This window comes from Buteo buteo, chromosome 23 (assembly GCF_964188355.1).
Source record: "Buteo buteo chromosome 23, bButBut1.hap1.1, whole genome shotgun sequence".
Taxonomy (NCBI): domain Eukaryota; kingdom Metazoa; phylum Chordata; class Aves; order Accipitriformes; family Accipitridae; genus Buteo; species Buteo buteo.
The window spans coordinates 4,805,326-4,825,639 of record NC_134193.1 but is presented as its reverse complement, the minus strand read 5'-3'; the positions used below and the strand labels follow the sequence as shown (position 1 = coordinate 4,825,639).

Here is a 20,314-nt window from a genome sequence, read left to right as displayed (position 1 = left end):
TGCAAAAGAAGAGGCAAACAGGGAAGTTGAAAATCTCTGTTAAAACAATTGCACATAAATATTTTAATGGGCAGTCACCTGACTTGCATATGTTGTTAGTGTAACTGCAGAGGCAGGCAAGGCCAAAGGTACCAGTAAAGTTAAATCAAGCTGCTGCTGCAAAGGGTGAAGGTGCTGAGCAGCTTCTGTGCCATCGTACGTTGTTGCATGATGTGTATCCCAAGCTGTCAAGACTATGTAGTCACTTGGAGTACAGCAGTGAACTCTTACACCGTAAGTATTGTGATGCTGTATCAAATAGCAGATCGTTGTTTTGGCATGCAGAGGCATAATTTATCCTACAATGCATTGGAGCAGTGAGAAGGTAATTTGGAGTGTTGGAGTGCCTTGGTGTCACTGATAATGTAGTTTGCACAGCTGTCTGAAAGGGGCTAAGGGAATTGTCTTGGAAAAAGCAGAGTATTCTCGAGGACTTGTGTTGGATTAGTCATGTTTGGAGGTGTGAGAGATGCAAGGACTTCTCTTCAGCTAGGCTCCGAAAAGGAGCGTTGCCTTGAGTTTATACATCAGCTGTGCTCTACTCTCTGCAGGTGCTGCTGGTTAGCAGTAGTCGTCATCCTGATCGATGGATTGTCCCTGGGGGTGGCATGGAGCCTGAGGAGGAGCCCAATGTGGCCGCTGTGCGAGAAGTCTGTGAAGAGGTGAGTGACAAGAATGGGAGCTTCTGGAGCTTCACTGCTGATTGTTAGCAAAGGCTTTGTGAATTTGTTTTCATCACTCTTGCTGTTTTCCTTAAGGTGAAGAGGAATGTAGGGTCACTAGTGATATCCCCATCATATGTGGGAGGGAAACTGGAGTCCTAAATAAAGATAGCATAGGAATGTAATTAAGGCTTTCAGTTGGAATGAACTTTTCCTCGCCTGATACCTTTAACTGAAAATACATAAAATTAAGCTATAGTCATTTCAATACATAGGCCGATACTTTCTGTTTTGTTCTCTCTGTATGAAGAACAGTTTCTTAAGGGAACTTCAAAAAAACAGCTGTGCTTCTGTGGAGCTATCTAATACTTTAGTAGGAGGTAGAAATAAGACCTTATGAGCCACTGAAGACACTCCAAATATAGGGACCTCAATATGTTTTGGTCTAGTACATGTTTTGAGTTTTACGTGAATAAGAGAAATTGATTGTGAGAGTTAGAAGCAATAATTCCTAATGTGTTCATGTTTCTGTTACTTGAAGCTATTTCAGAAAGGAGATCAAACAGCAGATCAAACACAGATTGATGATCTGTATGGAGGAGGCATGTTTTTCTCTTGAAGTTGGAAGAGCAATTTTATTCTTCATAAGGAATTTAAAGAAAGCAAATGGCAGTTGGCTACACTGTATATAAAGCATGTCTTTAGAATTCACTTCTGAATAGTATCAAATTGGAGAGATGCTTGGATTCATAAATGATTAAATGATTATATATGGATGACCAAGTAGGTTCACAGTTATATAAGGCAGGATTAAAAATGCTTTCAAGAGGGTTATAAATCTTTGTGCTGCAGAACAGAAATCAAGAGCTAATTGATGTGACTTGGGAGGAAGCTTCTGCAGTAGTTGCTTTATTTAATTGTCTGGTTTATGAAGGTTTTTCTCTGAAGTATTTGGAAGTACTTGTTGTCTAACAAAATGCTGAATATTTGGGCCTTTGGACTAATCTAGTGTGGCAGTTCCTGAGTTGTGTGTTTCTCTTCAGATGATTTTATAATCTAGCAGTTTATCAGAAAGAGATGAAAGATTATACAGTCAAAGCTTTTTTTTAAAAGTGTCTCTAGGTCCTTCTAGTACTGGGGATTGCTGCTTGCAAATTTTGTTTTCAGCTTGTAATACAGCTCCTGCTTTTTTAGTAACTCGGTGATCTTTCAAACACATTACAAGCCAAAGTGAGTTTAACCAGAACAATAGAAATATTTTTAGCTGCAGACTCCTGCTTTACAACCCAATCGTTATTAATAATTAAGTTATTTGATGCAGAAGTCAAGGGTTCATTCAGGAGATGCATGGCTTTGCCTTTCAAATCCTTAAAATAAATCTGTATCGACCCTCCCTTCCTTGGGCAGCACAGTGCCTTGGAAGAGTTGCTCTCTTTCCATGACAGCTCGGTGGCTGAAAGGAAGCCTTGGCATGGGCTCAGTCTGCAGTGAAGAAACTGGTTTGGGCTGGCTGAGATAATCCCCTCTCGCTCAGCTGGTGTTCCCTCGCTCACGTGGACCGGTGCCGAATGAGAATGTAATTCAAACTGTGGCAGCCTGGCAGGGTTGAGTCATTCCCAGCGAAGCACCTATCTGCTTGAATGCCGCTCAACAAACAGTAAACATCAAGAACTCCAAAAGCAGCAGGATTACCCCAACAGCTAACCTCGAGGACACCTAATAGTGTTTGATGTGAATGCAGGGTGGGAATCTGAAATGGAGCTATCAGATGCTGTTATGATAAAGGCTTTCCTGAAAGCCGTCTGCAGAAGAGCAGCCTGTCGTGTATAAAATTACTTGAGTGCTTCTACGCAGGTAGCTGCTAGCTGACACAGGTGGAAAACATAAGTGTGCTTTTAGGTGTGTGAGGCCTTCCTCAAATAGGTTTGTGTTCCAGTACACTGCTTACGATCTGCATACAAAATTATAATGTACATCAACTGTCTTGAGCTCAGCGAGCTGTTTACTGTAAAATGCTGCTGGGGAATGTGCATGCGGGAGGGGAATGTTTGTTATATTACAGCTGTAAAGGACTTGAGCATGCAGTTTCCTGGCTTGTGCTATTGATTCGGCAGAGGAGGTGTTTTAGGAGACTGCTGAGCAAGCGGTGTGCGTGCTAGCTGGTAATCCTTGTTCATCCTTTCATGTGAATCTGAGCTTTTTCAGGTAGGTTGTAGCTGAGGCTGATTTCTGAGTAGGTTTGATGTCTTTGCTTCTCTCCTGGGAGAGGCATGTCTTGCACTTGCAAGGAAACAAGAGGTTAGCTGAGCAGGTAGAGTCTGCTGCTTGTGTTGGGAGAGGGAAAATCCGGTTTCCTCCATGTCAATGAGCACAAAGTAGTTTTTATCCTAAAAGAAGGTGGTTTGCATGGTGGTCAAAGTTGCGGAAGAAATATGTGGACTTACTTTCGCTGACTTTGGTATGCCTTTTCCATTTTAATAAGAGACAGTTGGAAGAGCTGTAAGGGCTCATTACCCTTTCAGTTGCTTGTGGTCTTTGAAGATGACAATAGGCTCATTTTTCTCAATTCATTCTTTTTTGCATGGTATGCATTTTCTTTTTAAACTATGCTTCCCTAAACCAAGATTTTTAACTTCTGTATTCACTGTTTTAATTTTACCACATATGTGTTTTGAGTTTTTATCCATGTTATTGCCGGAATAATTGTCACACAAAGAAATCTGACTTTACCCTCTTTCTGATTTTCAAAATTTTAGAAGACTTACGAAAAGGAAATGCTGATTCTGAGTGAAACCTGTGATCCATCTGTCCCAGTTTGAGTTAGAAGTCCTTGTCCTAGTTTGAGATAGTCCTTATCTATATTAATCTGTATCAGCAGAAGTATTAAAGTAGACAGGTACCAACACTTGTCATGCTTGCTGTTGTCTGCATAAAATTTGAAGTGACTTGAGCTCTTGGGCATTGTTTTGAGGCAAAGTAGCAGTAGGCAAGCATGTTAGCTCTGAATGAGAGCAGCCTTTTCAGAATAAAACCACTTATTTCTGACAGTTTGTTGAAAAATGATGTAGTCAGTCTTACACAGCTGTAAACTCCAGGTACATTCTAAGGTTCACCTTCTAGAAAAATGTTGTGCCCTTTTGAAACAGTCATTAGCGCCAATTTAGGTTTGGGTTTTTTTGCTTCTTCATTCTTGGATTTTTTTGCTGTTGCATTTTCTCCCCCAAATTAATTTTATGTTAGAAATAAGGGTTTTTTTATGGGTGTGAGCAACTGTTGAAGAACATGTTTTAGAAATAGATGCCTTAAATTAAACTTATTATAGAGTGACTTTGAAAAAAAGCCTCCACACTCATCTGTTAAACCCAAAGGCATTTCATTTTGCACTTAGAGCATCTTTCACATCCTGACCTTTAAATACTTAGTAAATGTCAAGTTCTGTAAAATTACGGGAGTGTTACTCGTGCTTTCTTCATGGGAATCAAAAGCCAGATAAGTTGTGCTTGATCTGTGATCAAAGAGGCAATTGATGCCAATATCAAAAATAGTCCATTGTGATAGTACTTTGATCTGGTTGCTAGACTCTTTTTTTTTTTTTCTTTTCCCCTCTTAAACATGCTTTATAAATAATCCTTTCTGTTTCACGTATTTTGTTAGTGATTTAGGATATGAATATTGATATCTTCAGTGCTAAAATAGGAAGACTTTTTTTTTTTTTAAATATTGCAGGGCCTGTGGATGAATGATTGAGATGATGGTGTTGAACTCTTCCTAGATTTAGTAATATTCAGCGCAAATAGTGGACCAAGTTCACTACTATCTGTTACCCTGTGTACTCAAACTTCATAAAAATGAGTGCAATGTCTTGAAGTTCTTTGCTCTGTCATGGTATTTCATTTCTATTTCACAAATGTAAAAGCATGTATTGGTTGTAATGCAGTAAAGAATTAGATGAATAAGTATAACCCTCTTTGAGACACAGTAGAGACAGCAAGAAAATTTGCCTAGCAGGTCTGTAATTGATGTCTTTAGAACTTGTCTAAGCTAGCAGTCTTCATGGGTGTGATTTACTACCTTCAGTACTGCAAGTATTAGAGCAAAGATTTGGGTGTTTTACCACAGTCCTCTTGCCCAGCAGTAATCTGTAGTAGATGCAGGCTTTGAGCCTAATAGAGCAAAGTAAAATAGCTGAAATTCCAACCCACATTTTCCTTAGCTCAGATGGAAGGAAATAAAAGCTGTCCCTAGGAACAGATGGTGTTGCTGCAGGCTGCTTTTTGCATCTGACCCGAACTTATTTTCAGCTTTGAAACCTGAACCTGCTGTTCTTGGATGTCTTCAGTAATTTTTCTTTATTAAAACAAGTTGTTCCATGAGCAGCAGAACTAGTAAAGCTTCATTTCCTCCAGATTCTTGTTCCTTGTCCTGAACGCCCAGCCCACCCCTCCGGGCGTGCGGCAGCGGTTTGAAGTTGTGTGCTGTTTTGGGGCAGCTGGCTGTTGCTGTGACATTGATGCACTCTTGCCAGATCCATCTTTTCCTCCAGCGAGGACTACCTCGGACATTGGAAACTGATTTGGATCTGCAGAGCAGTGAAAAAGAAGCTAATTTTGCAAGCTCTGTCTGTCCTCTTTTATGCCTGCGTGTGCCTCTTCCTGGGAAATACTGTCGTTTGATTGATTTGCTTTATTTTCACACCTGCAGATGGAACAGTTGGTGCTGGTGCTCTCCTACCCCTTGTAGATAGGTTTAATAGCGTCCTCCTAGGACATGCATGTATTTTGCGGATTGCAGCACAGGCTCCCTGTGCAGCACTTCTAATGCTTGGTGGGGGAACGTGCCCAAATAAATTGTGCTGTCTCTGCCAGACACTTACTATTGTGGTCCATGAGGGCGGAGGATTCTCAATCCATTTACTACCAAGGAGAAAATTCCTGAGTCATCTGGTGCAAATTAAGATTTAGATCCAGCTTCAATCCTGAATGAGCCTGTGACTGTGCTTTTAACTTTCCAAGAAAATGCTCACTGTCCTGCAGTTGAGGATGAGTCAGGAGGGTGCTGAGGGGTTGGCCCACAGGAAAGCAAGAGGTATGGAGCTTGCCCAAAGAGGAGCCTGGTGGTTTTGTTGCTTGTTATCTCCTTGTTTTGTTAGTGATAACAGCCATAGATTATTTTCTTGGATGTCTTGGGCAACTTTTATGTTAGAAACTTGTGTGAGACTGTGAATTCCGCTTCCACATTTGTTTGTTCCATCAAACAAAATACGTGATTGTACAGAGACTATGACTTTCCTATTTGTGTGTAAATTAAGTGCTTTATCAAAAATAGGTGTATAACAATCCAGTTGATCTGTGTTGGATGTCCTATATGTTGTCTTTAAAATCCACTGTACCAGTAAAATGGGATGAGAGCGCCATCAGACTCCAGGATGTAATGGTGGTTGTGCTTTGCTTTATAAAATCAGCCCAATATTTGTTTGAATCAAACCATTAATTTATGTCACCATTCACTACTGCATGTGATAAATTAATATGTGAAGAAAACCTTAGCACTTTTTCGAGTTGTCTGATGATAATTCAATGTGATTTTCCTACAGTGCATGTTTGTCTTGGTGGCATCGCTTGTTGTGCCTTTTTGGGTGAATAAGACTAGGCAGAACAAAGAAGGATCCTAGTTTGTAGACAGAGCCTTATTTCCATCACCTGTGTTTAACCAGAACAGAAGGAAAGGCTCCTCACCTGTCTGTATTACTTCAAGCACAATTTTAGAGCTGGGGATAAACTGCTTGGAAGGCTGGTCGTGCAGTATTCATGCTTAGTTTCCAGGCTGGCTAGTTGCCTGGAGATAAATTTGTTTCTAGTCAGGCTTGAGAGTTCGCTAAACCATCACAACAACATCCCTGGCTTTTGATTCAGTGCCTCTGCAGGTAAGTAAGGAGAGCAGAAATTCAATAGCCTTCTCCAGGAACAAGAGAAGAAAATTGGCTTAAGACAGTTATTTGCCTGAAACATTTGATTACACTTCGCCTTTTAATATATTTATGCATGTTGTGAAGGTGGAAGCCTTGTGTTTGTTATTGCTGGCTGATTGATATGGTTGCTCATCAAAAAAAAAAAAAAAAAGCCCACTGTTCGAGGCTGCTGAAGGAGTTCTTTGAATGAAATTCATCTGAAGTATTTGCCTTCCAGTTCACTTCTGAGAGAGATTAGTCCAGGTTAGCAGCAACAGTTTTGCAGATGAGGTAAAATCACTCATCTGCAAAGGTCAAAACCAGTTATCTGTCCTAGCCATGCTGGTGTGCGCATACACGCGTACATTGACCTTCATGGAATTGCTATTTGACTCCAGAAATAGCCTTGTGGTTAATAGTCAGTGGTCCACCTATGGACTGAGCAGAATGTCAGAAATACTGATGAGACAATAAATTTTGCATCCAAAACCAACATAAAAGATTCAGTTGAAAAGCTCCTTCCTAGAAGTAGAGGTCAGGGAGCATGTTACAGAAAGAAGTAGATTTCTGTGAATGCTTGTAGTAGGGGGAGCTACAAATCCTTTTCTCTTGGGGCGGTTCTACCATCAGCTATCATTAGAAGCAATAGTGAGGTGTGCTCTGGCTGTGTTGTTTGGTATCTGTGTGTGTGCCCACTTAGTAGGCTGGGAACTTAACCAGTAAAATATTTTAATTAATAAAAGTTCTTCCTTTCTAAAAGCATGTGACTGTATAGCAACTGGTTAGTAGCTGAGCAAGCAGGGAAACTGTATCTCAGCCACTCAGGACAGAGATTTGTCTTGCCATTAAATATTTAGTTGGCCTCACCCAAACATTTGAAAATTAAAAAAAAAAAAAGCCTGACATAATCAGATCTATATATCTCAGCTGCAAGAACAGAGGCACTGTTTTCCTGAACTGTTTAGGATGTGTTCCAGCTGCTAGAGATGGCAGCCGAATTTACCTTCCAAACGTGGCTGGGTTGTATGCCAGATTCTGTGTGTTGTTTCAGACCAATTAAGTCATGGAGCAAAATCTCATCTTGTCTGTAGCACTTGAGTTCCAACCATTTACAGTCGTAAAAAGAAGGGAATGTAAATTATTGGGAAAAAGGGAGGGGTCTGGGGGCAGGAGAGTGGGATGGCATTTTGCATGCATGCATGATGCAACACCAGAGAGCAGAGGCGAGAAACAGCACTTTGAGAAAGTGACTGAGCCACAGCGATGAGTGGATGTATAAAAAGTGACAGCAAATGAGATAAAGTGGGTAGATCCTCAGTAGTATTCAAATTGAAGACAAAACTGTTGCTTAGATCTTCTCTTGATTTGTGTCTGTGCTTGATTCAAAAGTCTTCTTTCAGTGCGCATCTGCGTTTTGTGTTGTATCAAAAATATTCTTGTTCCTGTTGCGGAGGCCACTTTGCAACATTGGAAGTATTTTATGTTTATATTAGCTTCCTTCAAATGTTTGCAAGACATCCCTGAAATACCTGGTAGCTGTCATGGTGCTTTGATGGTGTGAGTGGATGTTTTATACACACTTTAAAGTTATTTTCTTAAGCTATAATAATATTAACAAAGTAAAACTGCTAAACCCCAAAGCAAATTTTATCCATGCTTAGACTATAATAACCTTTAGAGGAGATTCTGGTCATTCAGGGTATATTGGTATGCAATTAGTAACTCAATGAATAATTTTTTCCTCCAGATCAAATAAAAAATGGTTTCAATATAGAAAAAGAAGAAAAAATTTCTGGGAATGCATGTATGGTTAGAGTTCGTGATATGTTTGTGTGATTTTTCTTGTTGTTTTCAGATTAACAGAATTTTACAGCATTTGCTTCCTGTTCTAAAGGAACTGCTCCTGCGTAACAAGTAAGGAAATAAGTACTGACCTGTTGTTAAAGTGTGGTTTTTTTTCTCTTTGAACTTTTCATAGGCTGGAGTGAAAGGGACATTAGGAAGATTAGTGGGAATTTTTGAGGTAAGTTTCAGATATTGAGGCTTTGAAATTTTGATGCAAAAAATTGTCTCGGAGTAAAAATCACTTCCTAATTTGTTGTGCAGTAAGCTAGATAACTTGTTTGAAGGAAAACTTGGAACTCCCCATTTAAATAAAAATGCATGCTGATCCTTTCAGTGATATTGATCATCTGCAATTTCCACTTCTGTTGAAATCATGAGTGATAAGGCAGTGTAGCAGTGAATATACTCAGTGCCTTCATACCTTTCTTGCTGCTAAAAAAGGCCACCCACCAGCTGGGGAGCAGTGGCTCTCCTTTGTTCTTTAGCACCTGCTGTCACCCGTTGCCAAACCGGCCTCTGCAATATGGTGAAGTGTCTGCGCTCCTATTAGGAGTGCAGTAACACCTGATGAGTACTAGTGAGATGCAGTCAACAGGTACCAGACACAGCTCTTTTTGTGGTTGTTTTTTCACTATTTCAGAGTTGCGTGAAATAGATAAAAATCTTTGTTGTTTTTTCCAGCTGAGGAACTGATTTATAAGCATATCCATCCACCAAATGCTGCCTTACCGGACTAGACTTTTTGGCTGCAATCCCTATTAATACTTTTAGACCTCTCATTTAAAACGCAACAATGTTTAATAGCTAAGAATGAGCTATAATATGAGAGAAACTGTGCATAAAGTACTGCAGCATCATAGTGAAGCAGCTTGCAACTTGTAGTCACCATGTGCTTACCTGCCTTTTTTCCCTTGATAGCTTTGTTGTTATTCTGTTCCCTTTGCCTTCTAGAATCGGGACAGGAAACACAGGACTTATGTTTACGTACTTATTGTCACAGAAGTGTTGGAAGACTGGGAGGACTCTGTCAATATTGGTAAGCTGTTTGTGCTTGCTAGCATTAACTGGTTGGATGCAGACAAAACATGTCAGCTTAGCATCCCTCTGGGAGCTGGAATCCTTGTGAGAGTTGTTGAGAAAAGTTGCAGTGGTGTGTCCATTGGTTGCTTGGGAAGAAAAATTGCGGTCAAATTGATGCTTTTGTAACCTCTGTGGCCCAAGAGAAGTCAATTCAGCTGTACAGCTGCCTCTACAGCAATTTTGTATTTATTTCTTGCACTTTAAGATACTAAGCAAAGAGCATGAAGAGCTGTCCTTTCTAAGACTAGAAGAAAATATATGTGGGCAGTGTGGATTAATCATTCCCCATTATCTTTGAAATCTTTGTGTTTAAATTGGATTCCCAAATGAAAATGAATGTGGTGTTCTGCATGAGGTTTATCAGTAGCACTGTAGCACCTGTAACTTGACTTTCCTCAGGCTGCATTCAGAAGAGGTTCTATGGAAAGAGTAAGAAATGAGTGCTGTCCACCAAAAATTGAGGTTCACTTGCAAATTGATGGAAATTGGGTGATGGTGTGTGTCGATGTGGGCTGTCTTAAAATGAGTATCTGACTTGAATAGCAATTGCAGAAATAGCAAAATAAATGTGTTTGGTTTGTGGTTTTGTTTTGTTTGTTTTTTTTTTTAATTGGGAAATGCAAGACCAAATGTTTGCATAGTGGATGTACTGCCGTAAACAGATATGTGTCGTGGGGATAGAGGAGCCATCAGTGTGGTGTTTGGAGTAGGTGGCCCTCGAGATCAGAGAATCCTGAAAGAAAATTTCCCTGTGTCTTTCAAACTGACACTTTGCCACATAGTGAAATTATTCTTGCAGCATTAGTGCACATGATAATGATTGAAAGCTAATCAACAGTAACATTTAAACATAGAAAGGATAACATCGTTTTGTTGCATCTACTGATTTTTCTTTTTACCCACAGGAAGGAAAAGGGAATGGTTTAAGATAGAAGATGCCATAAAAGTTCTGCAGTATCATAAACCAGTGCAGGCCTCGTATTTTGAAACCTTGAGGCAAGGTTGTTTGGCAAACAACGGCACTCCTGTCATGACCACGACGTACTCTGAGAGCTCTGTGTCTGACATCAGATGACTGAAGACGTCCCTATGAGAGAAATCTTGAAAAATAGACTGAAACGTGGATTTCCCTCCCCCCTCCCCTTTTTCACATGCCTCCTCTATCAAACAAGGCATGGGCAGCAGCCTGTGGCAGAGCAAGTGTTAAGAGTGCTGCAATTTAGTGCAAGGTGGGATTTTTTTTTGTTGGCTTTTTTTGCTTTTTTGGATATGTATTTTGTAAAATACATTTTGTGCATGAAGTGCCCCTTTCCCGTTACACCGCTTCCATGGCCTGGCGAGCGAGGCTGCCAGTTTCGCCTCTGCCTTGTGTTCTGAAGTGTCCCATTTGTGTTATCCCAGCCATAGCCACTTTTTTTTTTTTTTTTTAATTAAAAGACTTCAAATGTGAGATCAGCTCTTTAAGTCTTAGTCTGTACTGTAAGGTGCTGTTCAGACCTGTGTGGTGGTCACTTTCAGCACGTATGTATAAACTTTTTTTAGATGGAGAATCTAACATTTTAATTTTGCAGGAATTTTTTTAATCCTGGTCTGCTTCTGAAAAGAAGGGTTCATAATTAATCTGTTTGCCTTTTGTTCTGTTTTTTTAAAAAATACACGTTCTGTGACAGTGCTAGTGGCTGGGCCAGTTTACTCCCCGTTCAGTATCTCCTGATTTAGTGCAGTGACAATTGAAGTTGAGGGCAGAGTTTTGATCACCTGCAGACATCCCTGCTGCTCCGTTGCTTTTCCTGCAGCTTCCGCCAATGTTTCTGCATTTACATCAAAATGAAACAAAAAGGAGTTGGTCTTTTAACACTTGGCCAAAAATAAATAGCCTCAGAAATGCTACGATAGAAACTGAATTTCATTGTCTGTGGTAGGAATCAGGGATTCAAAGTGGGGTCAAAGTCTGACAAACTGGAGCGTCAATCACCAATGCTGTTCTGCTGATCCTGCTGCGTTCTGCTGATGTCTCTTCTTGTCCACATGCCTTATACCGTGCTGAACTGGATACTTGTAGTTTGTGCTAAAGCATTGGATTGTACTTACTGAGTGTTACTGCACGAGCCCTTGGTTGGATAACCATGTGTGTCCCTGAAAAGAAGTCCTGGGGGAAAAATTCAGGTGTTCAATCTCTTGTCCTGTGGTTCTGCAGCACTTAGAATTGCACCATGGAGCATGCTCAAAATGTTTAAACTCTCCCTCCGTGAAAGGTACAGCTGACTCCCGAGCAGAATTGCTAGTTGGAGAAGTACACTGTTTAATAGGATAGTTCCCCTGATGCATTGGCGCGCTTCACATTATTTTTTTTGTTGTTGTTGTTTTTATTGATGTAAGTTTCATGCTGTCTTGATTTGCCAACAGTGTTGTCTAGTTGGGAAATAAAATGGGAAAGGTTGGGGCTGGGGGGTGGGTTGGGACAGGTACAAGTTTTGGGAGGGGCATTAATTAATCCCTGGCTTGGGACAAGAAGTAGTTGCTGAATTCAGTAACTTCTCCTTTGTCAGAGCATAGCCAAGATGTGAAATTAAATCTGCAGTACTCTCTTTTTTTCATTTTTTTTTTTCCCCTCCTCTTTATTTAACAAAAAATATTCTAATAAATACTCACTGTTCCAGAGTTTTCTCTCTTCCCGAGAAGCGCTTACAATATGAAAATCTGATAGAAATAACCATGGAGCCTGGGACAAGGGGGAATGGTATCCTTGCTGGTTTGGCAAGAAGCTGTTCATTTTAAGATCCTATTCTGTTCCTTTACTTGTTCTCCTTGCTTTCATCAGTGTGGAGTAGCAAGGCCAAAAGCAGTGCCAGTGATCGCTAACATGAAAAACCATGCATAAGAAAAAGCTGAGAGGCATTATTCAAGAAGTAGCTTGAAACCAAGCATCTGGAATTGAGCCTAAATTACACCAGTTCAGTTCACTTCAACTTAGAGACGAATGTACAATACTTTCTTACTCTGTGCTGATCGGCCTGAACCAAACTCTTAAAAGGGCTTGAATATTGTATCTGGAAGTGTACAAGAAGTTCAGACAGTCCGCTGTTACCAAGCCGTGAGTGGCACCTAACACAGCCATCTACTGCCTTCAATTGAGTTTTTGTCTTTATTGTACAGATTAGTATGTTGAAAATGCTTTGCAACAAAACAGCTGGTACTCCTGAAAGAGTAACTGCAGTTTTAATATCAACAGCATGCACACTTTTGTTTTTAAACTAAAAATGTTTTTACAGGGCTGTTAAACTGACAATTTAGGGTAGAATATTGTTTATGACTTGCTAATGGCTTATTTGTTTGGGTCAGAAAAATAAATTGTGCCAAGAAAGTGTTTTAATGTGGCATGATTGATGCTGTTAACACAGTAACATCGAGTGGCTGATAGTACGTCTTCTTAACTGGAAATAGCTCCTGGGGTAGAAATAGCCTTTATTCAACAGATGCGAATTTCAAAACAGGCCTTAGTCCTGTGCTACATGAGTCTCTCCCTGCACCATCTTCCTCAGCATCTGAGGTTCTTCTCTAGTAACTGGTATAGCTGCGTGCCCTAGCAGTTTAAGCGATTTTACGCAAAATGATGTTAAATTGGTTTGGGACCGACAATCAAACTACCTTTATTAGTGACAAAAGAGTTGTTCAAAGGGCGGCATGCACTCTGGGTTTCGCAGTACAGGCTAGTGCCTGCTTGATTAAACTGCTTAGGGCTGCTGTCATGACCAACTGCTAAAAAAACCTGTAGGATTAGACTTGGACTTCCAGCATTGCTAAAACTGGTGCTATATTGAGCTAGTGTTGGAGATAGTGTGATTCTTACCTCAAACGATGTAGTGTCTAGCCTGACCCCTTAAATCGAGCATTACAATGTGTCTCGGCTTCCTGTTGAAGAATAATGTTCTTAGTTTGGCTTTCAACATAGCTTCCATCTTACTTGGCACTGGTGTATTCGTAGGTAAAACAGAGGAATACCGATGCTTCATTTAGACATCCTGCAAGTTTGCAACAAATTTTTCAAGTCACCCTCAAGTTGCAGGTCTCAGACGCTTGTCTGGGTTCTCTGAAATCCAGCTTGGGATAAATGCCGGGCGTGTTGATGATGCACAGCCTCCAGCTCAGAGGGGCTACTGTTGATTACCTTTTGGCACACTTCTGAACCCTGCGGTCTCGTGAAAAACTTCCAGTGTCCTCTGCAACTTCTTAGGGGTAATTTCACTAATAAGATTACTTTTTCCTTTGTCACTCTTCATACATGTATTCATGGTATATACAAGGACACCTCACTCTTGATACATCAAGAAGCAAGTCTGCCTGCAGCAAGGAAGAGGAGGAAAATTATTGGCCCTTGAAACACTCAAGTACTGGATTTGTCTGTGCACCTAAGTGTCACCTCAGGATTGCAAGATGATGAGTGACAGAGGAAGAGGGAGACCCGCTGCTCAGCAGAGGGAGGTTCTCTGAGCAGTTCCCACTCTTCAACATTGATTCACTTCCTCTGGTATTGTGAAAATTAGAAATCCTCGTATGGCGGAGTTGCATCCTGCCATCTGGATTTTTAAATGTATTTGAGACCTTAATGGGAGAAGAGAAGTGCATTTAGCGCTTAGATACCACTGCTTAGCACGATGATCTTTTAAACCTCAAAATACTTTAAAAATCTGGATCCCTGTCACTGGAAGCGTTTGACAGACCAGCTCAGATTACTGCTGTGGCAGGAAAATGTTAGCTGGTGGTTTAAGCCGATGCTGGGTAGCGGCTATACTGGCATTTGTTGACTCCAGCATGGGAGCAGGAAAAAAGGAAGACACCCCCGGGGTACAAATGTCTCCAGCAACTGCTGCTTGATTCTTCTAGCAGGATTTGTCAGACAGATCCTGAACCTTTCTGGTGATCTTAAATGATGTGTAAAACTCAAGACGCAGGTGGACGTCCGTCTACAGAAGAGTGCCAAGTGTAATTAAACTTAGTGGAGCTGAAATCGTATGTATCAGGCTCTAGAAAGTCTCTTCCAAATGAGGTTTTTGTATGGTGGAACAGGGATTTTGATGCATTAGTTAATGTCAGCTTAGAAATCGCGTGCGGTAGAAAACGTAAAGCACCTTTGTCTTGAAGTGGTTACTCTAAGATGGTTTTGGGGTTTCAAATGTGACTTTGCTTATGTTGAGGCTTTTCAAAGGCACATTTCAAAAGGAAGAACCTTTTTTCAGTTAAAAGTAAGACATCATTTTCTGTTTGGTGAAGCTTTTCCACACTAATAGGTGTGCCACAGGGCTGTGCATGCTGATATTCCTGCCTGGCTGTGAGAGACTATGATATGATACTGCTGGGCCCAAGAGGTGACTCCTTTTCCTCGGAGATGCCTAGAGAAGAGTGAAAGAAGGGGTTTTTTTTCCCATTCTCCCTGAAATATGGCATTCAGTGCTGTTAAAGTACTTTTGGTCACTTCACAAAGATGTCTTGGTTTCTTCACAAAGATGTCTTGGTTTCTTCACAAAGATGGATTGTTTAATTCTAGACAATAGTTTATTGGTGATAGAGAAACTCGGTATTGTTACAAAGGCAGGGGAGGTTTGTACCTCCTTTATCTTTGCACAGCATTTCTACTTATCAGCACTGGCCGAGCTGTTTTGTGCTTTCTTAGGGTTAGCCAGAGCTTCTCTGGCAGAGCTCAGCAAAGCCTTGCTCAGAACTGCAGTGACTTCTTAGAAGTACGAGTGTTTGGCATTTGCCTCTCCAGGTATATCATTTGGCAAGACATTCCTTTGAGTTAATGGCTACTTTGCAAACTGAAAAAGAGATATTTTTTCAGATTGAAAATGCGTTAGACTTTGAACTGTAAAAACTCTTTAGGATTGAGGCAGTGACAGCTGAGAGGGTGCAGAACATGATGGCAGTCGTTCTCACTGGCTGCTGTGCCATGAGCACTGGAGAGGGTAAATATTACTTGCTCTTGATTTTGAACTCTCAGAACAAGGCACGTAGCCTTCTGAGTGGTTTTACAACTGAAATATCTTGAGATGAATCTACCAAAGAGAGAGTGTCGGAATGAGGCTGTTCAGTAAATGTAGGGCGGTTGCATTACCTGTAGCAAAAAGATAATTCAGAAGTTGCTAATGGTCAGCTCACTTGTGTTTAATGCTGTTGAACAGAGCTGAAGTCGTAGACTGGTATTACTGATAAACTCCATTAGCCAGTAACTAATTAAAACTGAATAGAAGGGCATAAAAATATGGGCTTTAACGGAGGGGCGCTTCATAATGAGTTTTTTTAAGCTGCTGCGTGGATCAGATGGGGAGAATGTATCTGGCTCATTGAAGTCTTGCTATTTCTTCCCCCCATCCCTTGCTCAGTACGTTCAGTACGGTAAGATGCAAGAAGTACTTGGGAGTGGCCGTTGGTTCTTGATAGTAAGCCTGCTGTGATTTAACTGAGTTCTTCTGTGTATGTTACACTATAAGAAACTATTAGATTTACAGGTAAAGGGAGCCCAGCCAGGGCTCTGCTCAGATAACATCTCTTGCCTTGCTTTGCTGTAGGAAGGTGGCATGGACAGGTGAATGCATGTGCTGTCTCTCTGCATCTCTTTAAAATACATCCTTTGGGATTTGTTTCCTTTTTCTTCCGTTCTGAGGACATGGTTCGTTCTTAGGTTGATTTGGTTCCAGCTTAGCAAGGCAGGTGTGTTCTTCTAAGGGCTGTGCTGCGAAATAAAAACGCTGAGTGATGCTGGTGGGGAAGGGGCAGAGCCTTACCGGGGTGGAGGGGGGAGCTTGTCCTTCAGAGCTCCTTCACCCATGGGTGGCTGCGGAGAGCTGCACCCAAACAACCTGCTGCATCTCCTCTGATGGTGGCCTTTGGTCTCGCTGCTGTGGAGGAAGGTAAGAGCTCTGGTTCGGGGGCTGGAAAGGAGCTGCAATTGAAGCATTCTCATCAGCTTTTTTACTTGGCAGATGGACATTGTGTGCATTTCCCAGATTTCTGTTGAGCAAGAAGGCAGTTTAATTCAGCGTGATCTTGAATGTGCCTTAAAGCAAACTATAAAAAATTAAAAGGGACTGGAATCTGCTAGTGTTGCTTTTTCCCTTGTGCAGACACGAAGTATTCAGTGGCTAAAAATGTGGGTAGGGAATGTCAGGAATCCTCAGTTTCCTTCCCAGATCTAGCACAGACAGCCAGATGCAATGTTTGTACCTGTTACCTGTGCAAAGCATCCAGTAAAAGCAAATGTGGGTGATCTGGGAGTTTGTGAAAGAGGTTTGAATATTTAACTTTGGAGTGGAAGCTATGGCTGGTGCCGATTCTCGGGAGAAGATTGAAATCTGTCGGTCTCTTTAGCCAAACTTGCACCGAGAAATTAAGTTGTTGCAGACTTGTAGGTGTGAAGAGCTTTTATCTTATAAAGATACTCAACAACAGTGTATAATTCACCGACTGCTCTGGTCCTGCTTTTAAATGACTTGGTTTTCCCTCCTGGCTCTGTTCTTCCTGCTTAATAAGATAGCATCATCTAGTGGCTACATCACAGCCTGGGGATGCAGGTGACCTTGCTTCTGGTGTACGCTCTCATCATGTCTCAGTGTTAGAGACTATAACGTACATATATATATATATATATGATCCTCACTTTTCTCAATGTTAGAATGAATTTAATACAGTTAGAGAGGACTCTTGGCTTCAGTGGTGGAAGGTGGTGTGTAGATACGTGTAGTGTTTTACTGGGTATAGTGTCACGAGGTCTGTACATAATTGAGAGAGGTGTAGATGGGTGAAAAAGAACACTTAACTGGATTGAAGATGTATTTAGGAGATTTGTAAAATCTCTTTTTGGTGCTAGTTGATAGGTTTTTTTTTTTTTCTTTTTTTTTTCTTTTTTTTTGGTGGGAAAGTGAGAGTTTTGAAGTTATACTTGAGAAATTGGCTCTAGAATTGCCTCAGAAATTAACCTTGGGAGATCCAAGAGTGTTTGCTGAACTTCCTGTGTGTCCTATTTTATATTTATTAAATCAGAAGACCTGGAACGATCACTTTGCATTTTCTGCTCAGTCTTTTCAAGAACTCTCTGTACCTGAGACTCCCTGGCAGCACCCCCGAGCTGGGAGAGCAGGATCCCAGACCCCATCAGAGCCTGTGCCTGGCAGTGGGATAAAAAACCAGGGTACATCACCCTGCGAGCGGCACGAGCTGGATGTCTGTGGGTATGAGCCTGTCTGCCTTAGGCTTTTCCATTCCTTATCGAACCGAGATACCTCCGAGATCAAAGCTGCGGGGCTTTGACTGTCTCTTCTGTTCATGTCTGAGCTGGTACGTTCGAACTCACCTTCGTGACCAAGGATAAGACTTTGATACCGATCCAGGTACTGACCTGCACCGACCTCTCCTGCTTGGCAGCGCCAGCGTGAGCAGTCCCTATGGAAAATGTTTTTGTTGTTTTTTTTGTTTTGTTTTGGGGTTTGTTTGTTTTTTTTTTTTTAAACCTTACAGATACTTTTCTGAGTCATTCAAATGTCCAGGCCTGGGGTGGGGGGAACGATGGCAGCAGCAGCACGTGTTGAGTGATGTCCTGGGGTTTCCTGCTCCTGTGTGACGTGGTGGTGTTGGTTGGGATAACTCAGTGGAAGCTCTGCTGCCTGCCCAGCTTTCACATGGAAATGTCAGTGAGTTTGGAGGAGGAAAACTGATGTAGAGAACAAACTTGCTAACTTACTAGAATTAAAACAAGCCTGAGATTTTCAGTGATTTTCAATGAATCATAAGTTAAATACTCAATTCTCTGTGAATTCTAGATGGTTTTGGACTTGTAATTCCTGTAATCTGTTTTGGTTTATTTTTCTGGCTGCAGACTTCTGTTCCTCACTCCAGTGCTTTGTGTTTCTAATCTTCTGGTAAAGTTAATGTGGGGTTTTTTTATGGTATATTAAGTTGAAATGGTTTGCAAAAACACTTTACAACTACAAGGGCACTTTGGAAATCTAGCATTTCAGATGATGCTTTTTCTTACTGGCTTGGACTTGTTCTTACTTACGACACATTTGTTCAAAGTCAGATGCATTCAGTAGAAAACACATTCTGTTTTCCTCGAGGCTCAGATCTTAGTTCGAGCCTATGAATAACGCAGGTGCTCTGTTGCTCCTGCTTAGTCTTGGCTGGCAGGTATAGCGTATACCTACATAATTTTGACCTTTTCATCCATAGCATTTCCAGAAAGACCAGAGGGCTCTCTATCCAATCCATGCTCAGCTCTGGTGTCATTACAAACCCCCGTCCCTCTTCCGCAATGAGTCTGGGTGTGTTTGGAGCCAGAAGTTGAGACGGTGTGAAGCTGCGCTGATGTATGGCAGCTGGCGGTCTGGTTCCATTCTCAAAGTGTTTCCTCTGTTTGAATTGTGTGCGAGGGGGAGGTCGTCACTGTCTTTAAAAGATTAAAAAAAAAAAAAAATTAAAAAAAAAATTTGTGGATGCAAGTTTGACAAGAGTGTAGGCTGTAATCTAGTGCCAACCAATAAACACGCCAGTATTTCACACACGGCTCTGCTTGCTGCGTGGTCTCTTCTTCCCAGCACTGTTACCCATGTACATGAACTTCACACTCTTGGAGACTGGGCAATGAAGTGTCACCGGAGGAGAAAGCCCTCCCTAAAGTGCCTTGGTACATTCACAGTCTGGAGGAGAAAATTTGGAGGGATGTCACCAACAGCCTGGTGTTGAGATGGGCTCGTCTGAGTGGGGAGGGCACCCTGCAGTAAAACTGGGGTGAATTTTAAGGCACGGCATAGTCTCACTCAGATGTTTCAAGTCCTGACCAAGAGCCTCGTGGAACAGAAGTGGTCCTGATTCCAAAGCTGCTCACCTATTTCACAAAGTCCTTACCAAGAGCCCTTCATGTGGAAATTGCCCCTTGCTGTGGGAGAGGCTGGGTGCCGCCTGCACTGAGAGCACCAGCACCCGCCGGGAGCTGGCGGTGACGGCCTTCGGCAGAGCGCGCTGCGGGGAGCAGCGAGGGCTGGAGACGGTGAGAAACGTGTTCAGAGGTGCCAGTGTAGGTCAAGGAAAAATAACATGAGCTGCTTCAGACCCCGTTCTTGCAAATACCTGCTGTGTTTGTGCTCTACACGTGCGTGCGAGCACAAACGCTCTACCGAAGTCTGGCCACTTTCCCAAAACTTTCCCTTGGGTGCCCAATGTGGCCCCTCGGAGCTGTCCCTTACCCCAAATGCCCCCGTTTCCCCCCAGTTTGGGGGCTGGGCTCTGCGGATGCCCCAGTGCAGCGGACTTGCCTTGGGGCTGGGGAAGAGTGAAGCGGCTTCAGGCAACTCCCAGGGCTCCGGTCTGGCCCTCGCTCAGCCAGGGAGGAGGTTTCTCCCTCTTTTGGGATGTGAAACAAAATGCTGGGCAGGATCCACTAATGTGCAGCCCCATCACAGCTGTAAATACAACCATGGGAGCTCTTAAGGTTTATCTGCAAAGTGAATGTGTCCTGATTTGGAGATCCATCTCTTACCCGCCCCCCCCTTTGCAAATTCCCTTTGGGATCTGAATGCAACTGGGCTCCTCCTGCACTGCATTATCGCAGTGAGGGAAAACACACCGGCTCATGCATAACGCCCTCACGTTCGCAGCTGCAGAGCGGAGCCGAGGGCAAAATTAATCTCTGCTGACGGTGGAGTTAACGCCTTCATGGGCATGCAGCAAGGCAGAATCAGAGTGGGCTGTG

At 42.0% G+C, this 20,314-nt stretch overlaps 1 protein-coding gene across 1 annotated transcript in view; it reads left to right on the top strand.

Moving 5' to 3' along the window:
* Nucleotides 1-19,124, top strand: part of NUDT3 (nudix hydrolase 3) — a 32,980-nt gene extending 13,856 nt beyond the window's left edge. Inside the window, exons 2-5 of the mRNA XM_075055599.1 lie at nucleotides 591-701; nucleotides 8,627-8,671; nucleotides 9,445-9,529; nucleotides 10,479-19,124. Of these exons, the coding sequence (XP_074911700.1) occupies nucleotides 591-701; nucleotides 8,627-8,671; nucleotides 9,445-9,529; nucleotides 10,479-10,648 (411 nt within the window). The 3' untranslated portion in view covers nucleotides 10,649-19,124. The remainder of the gene's footprint in view (nucleotides 1-590; nucleotides 702-8,626; nucleotides 8,672-9,444; nucleotides 9,530-10,478) is intronic.
* Nucleotides 19,125-20,314: the final 1,190 nt, after the last annotated feature.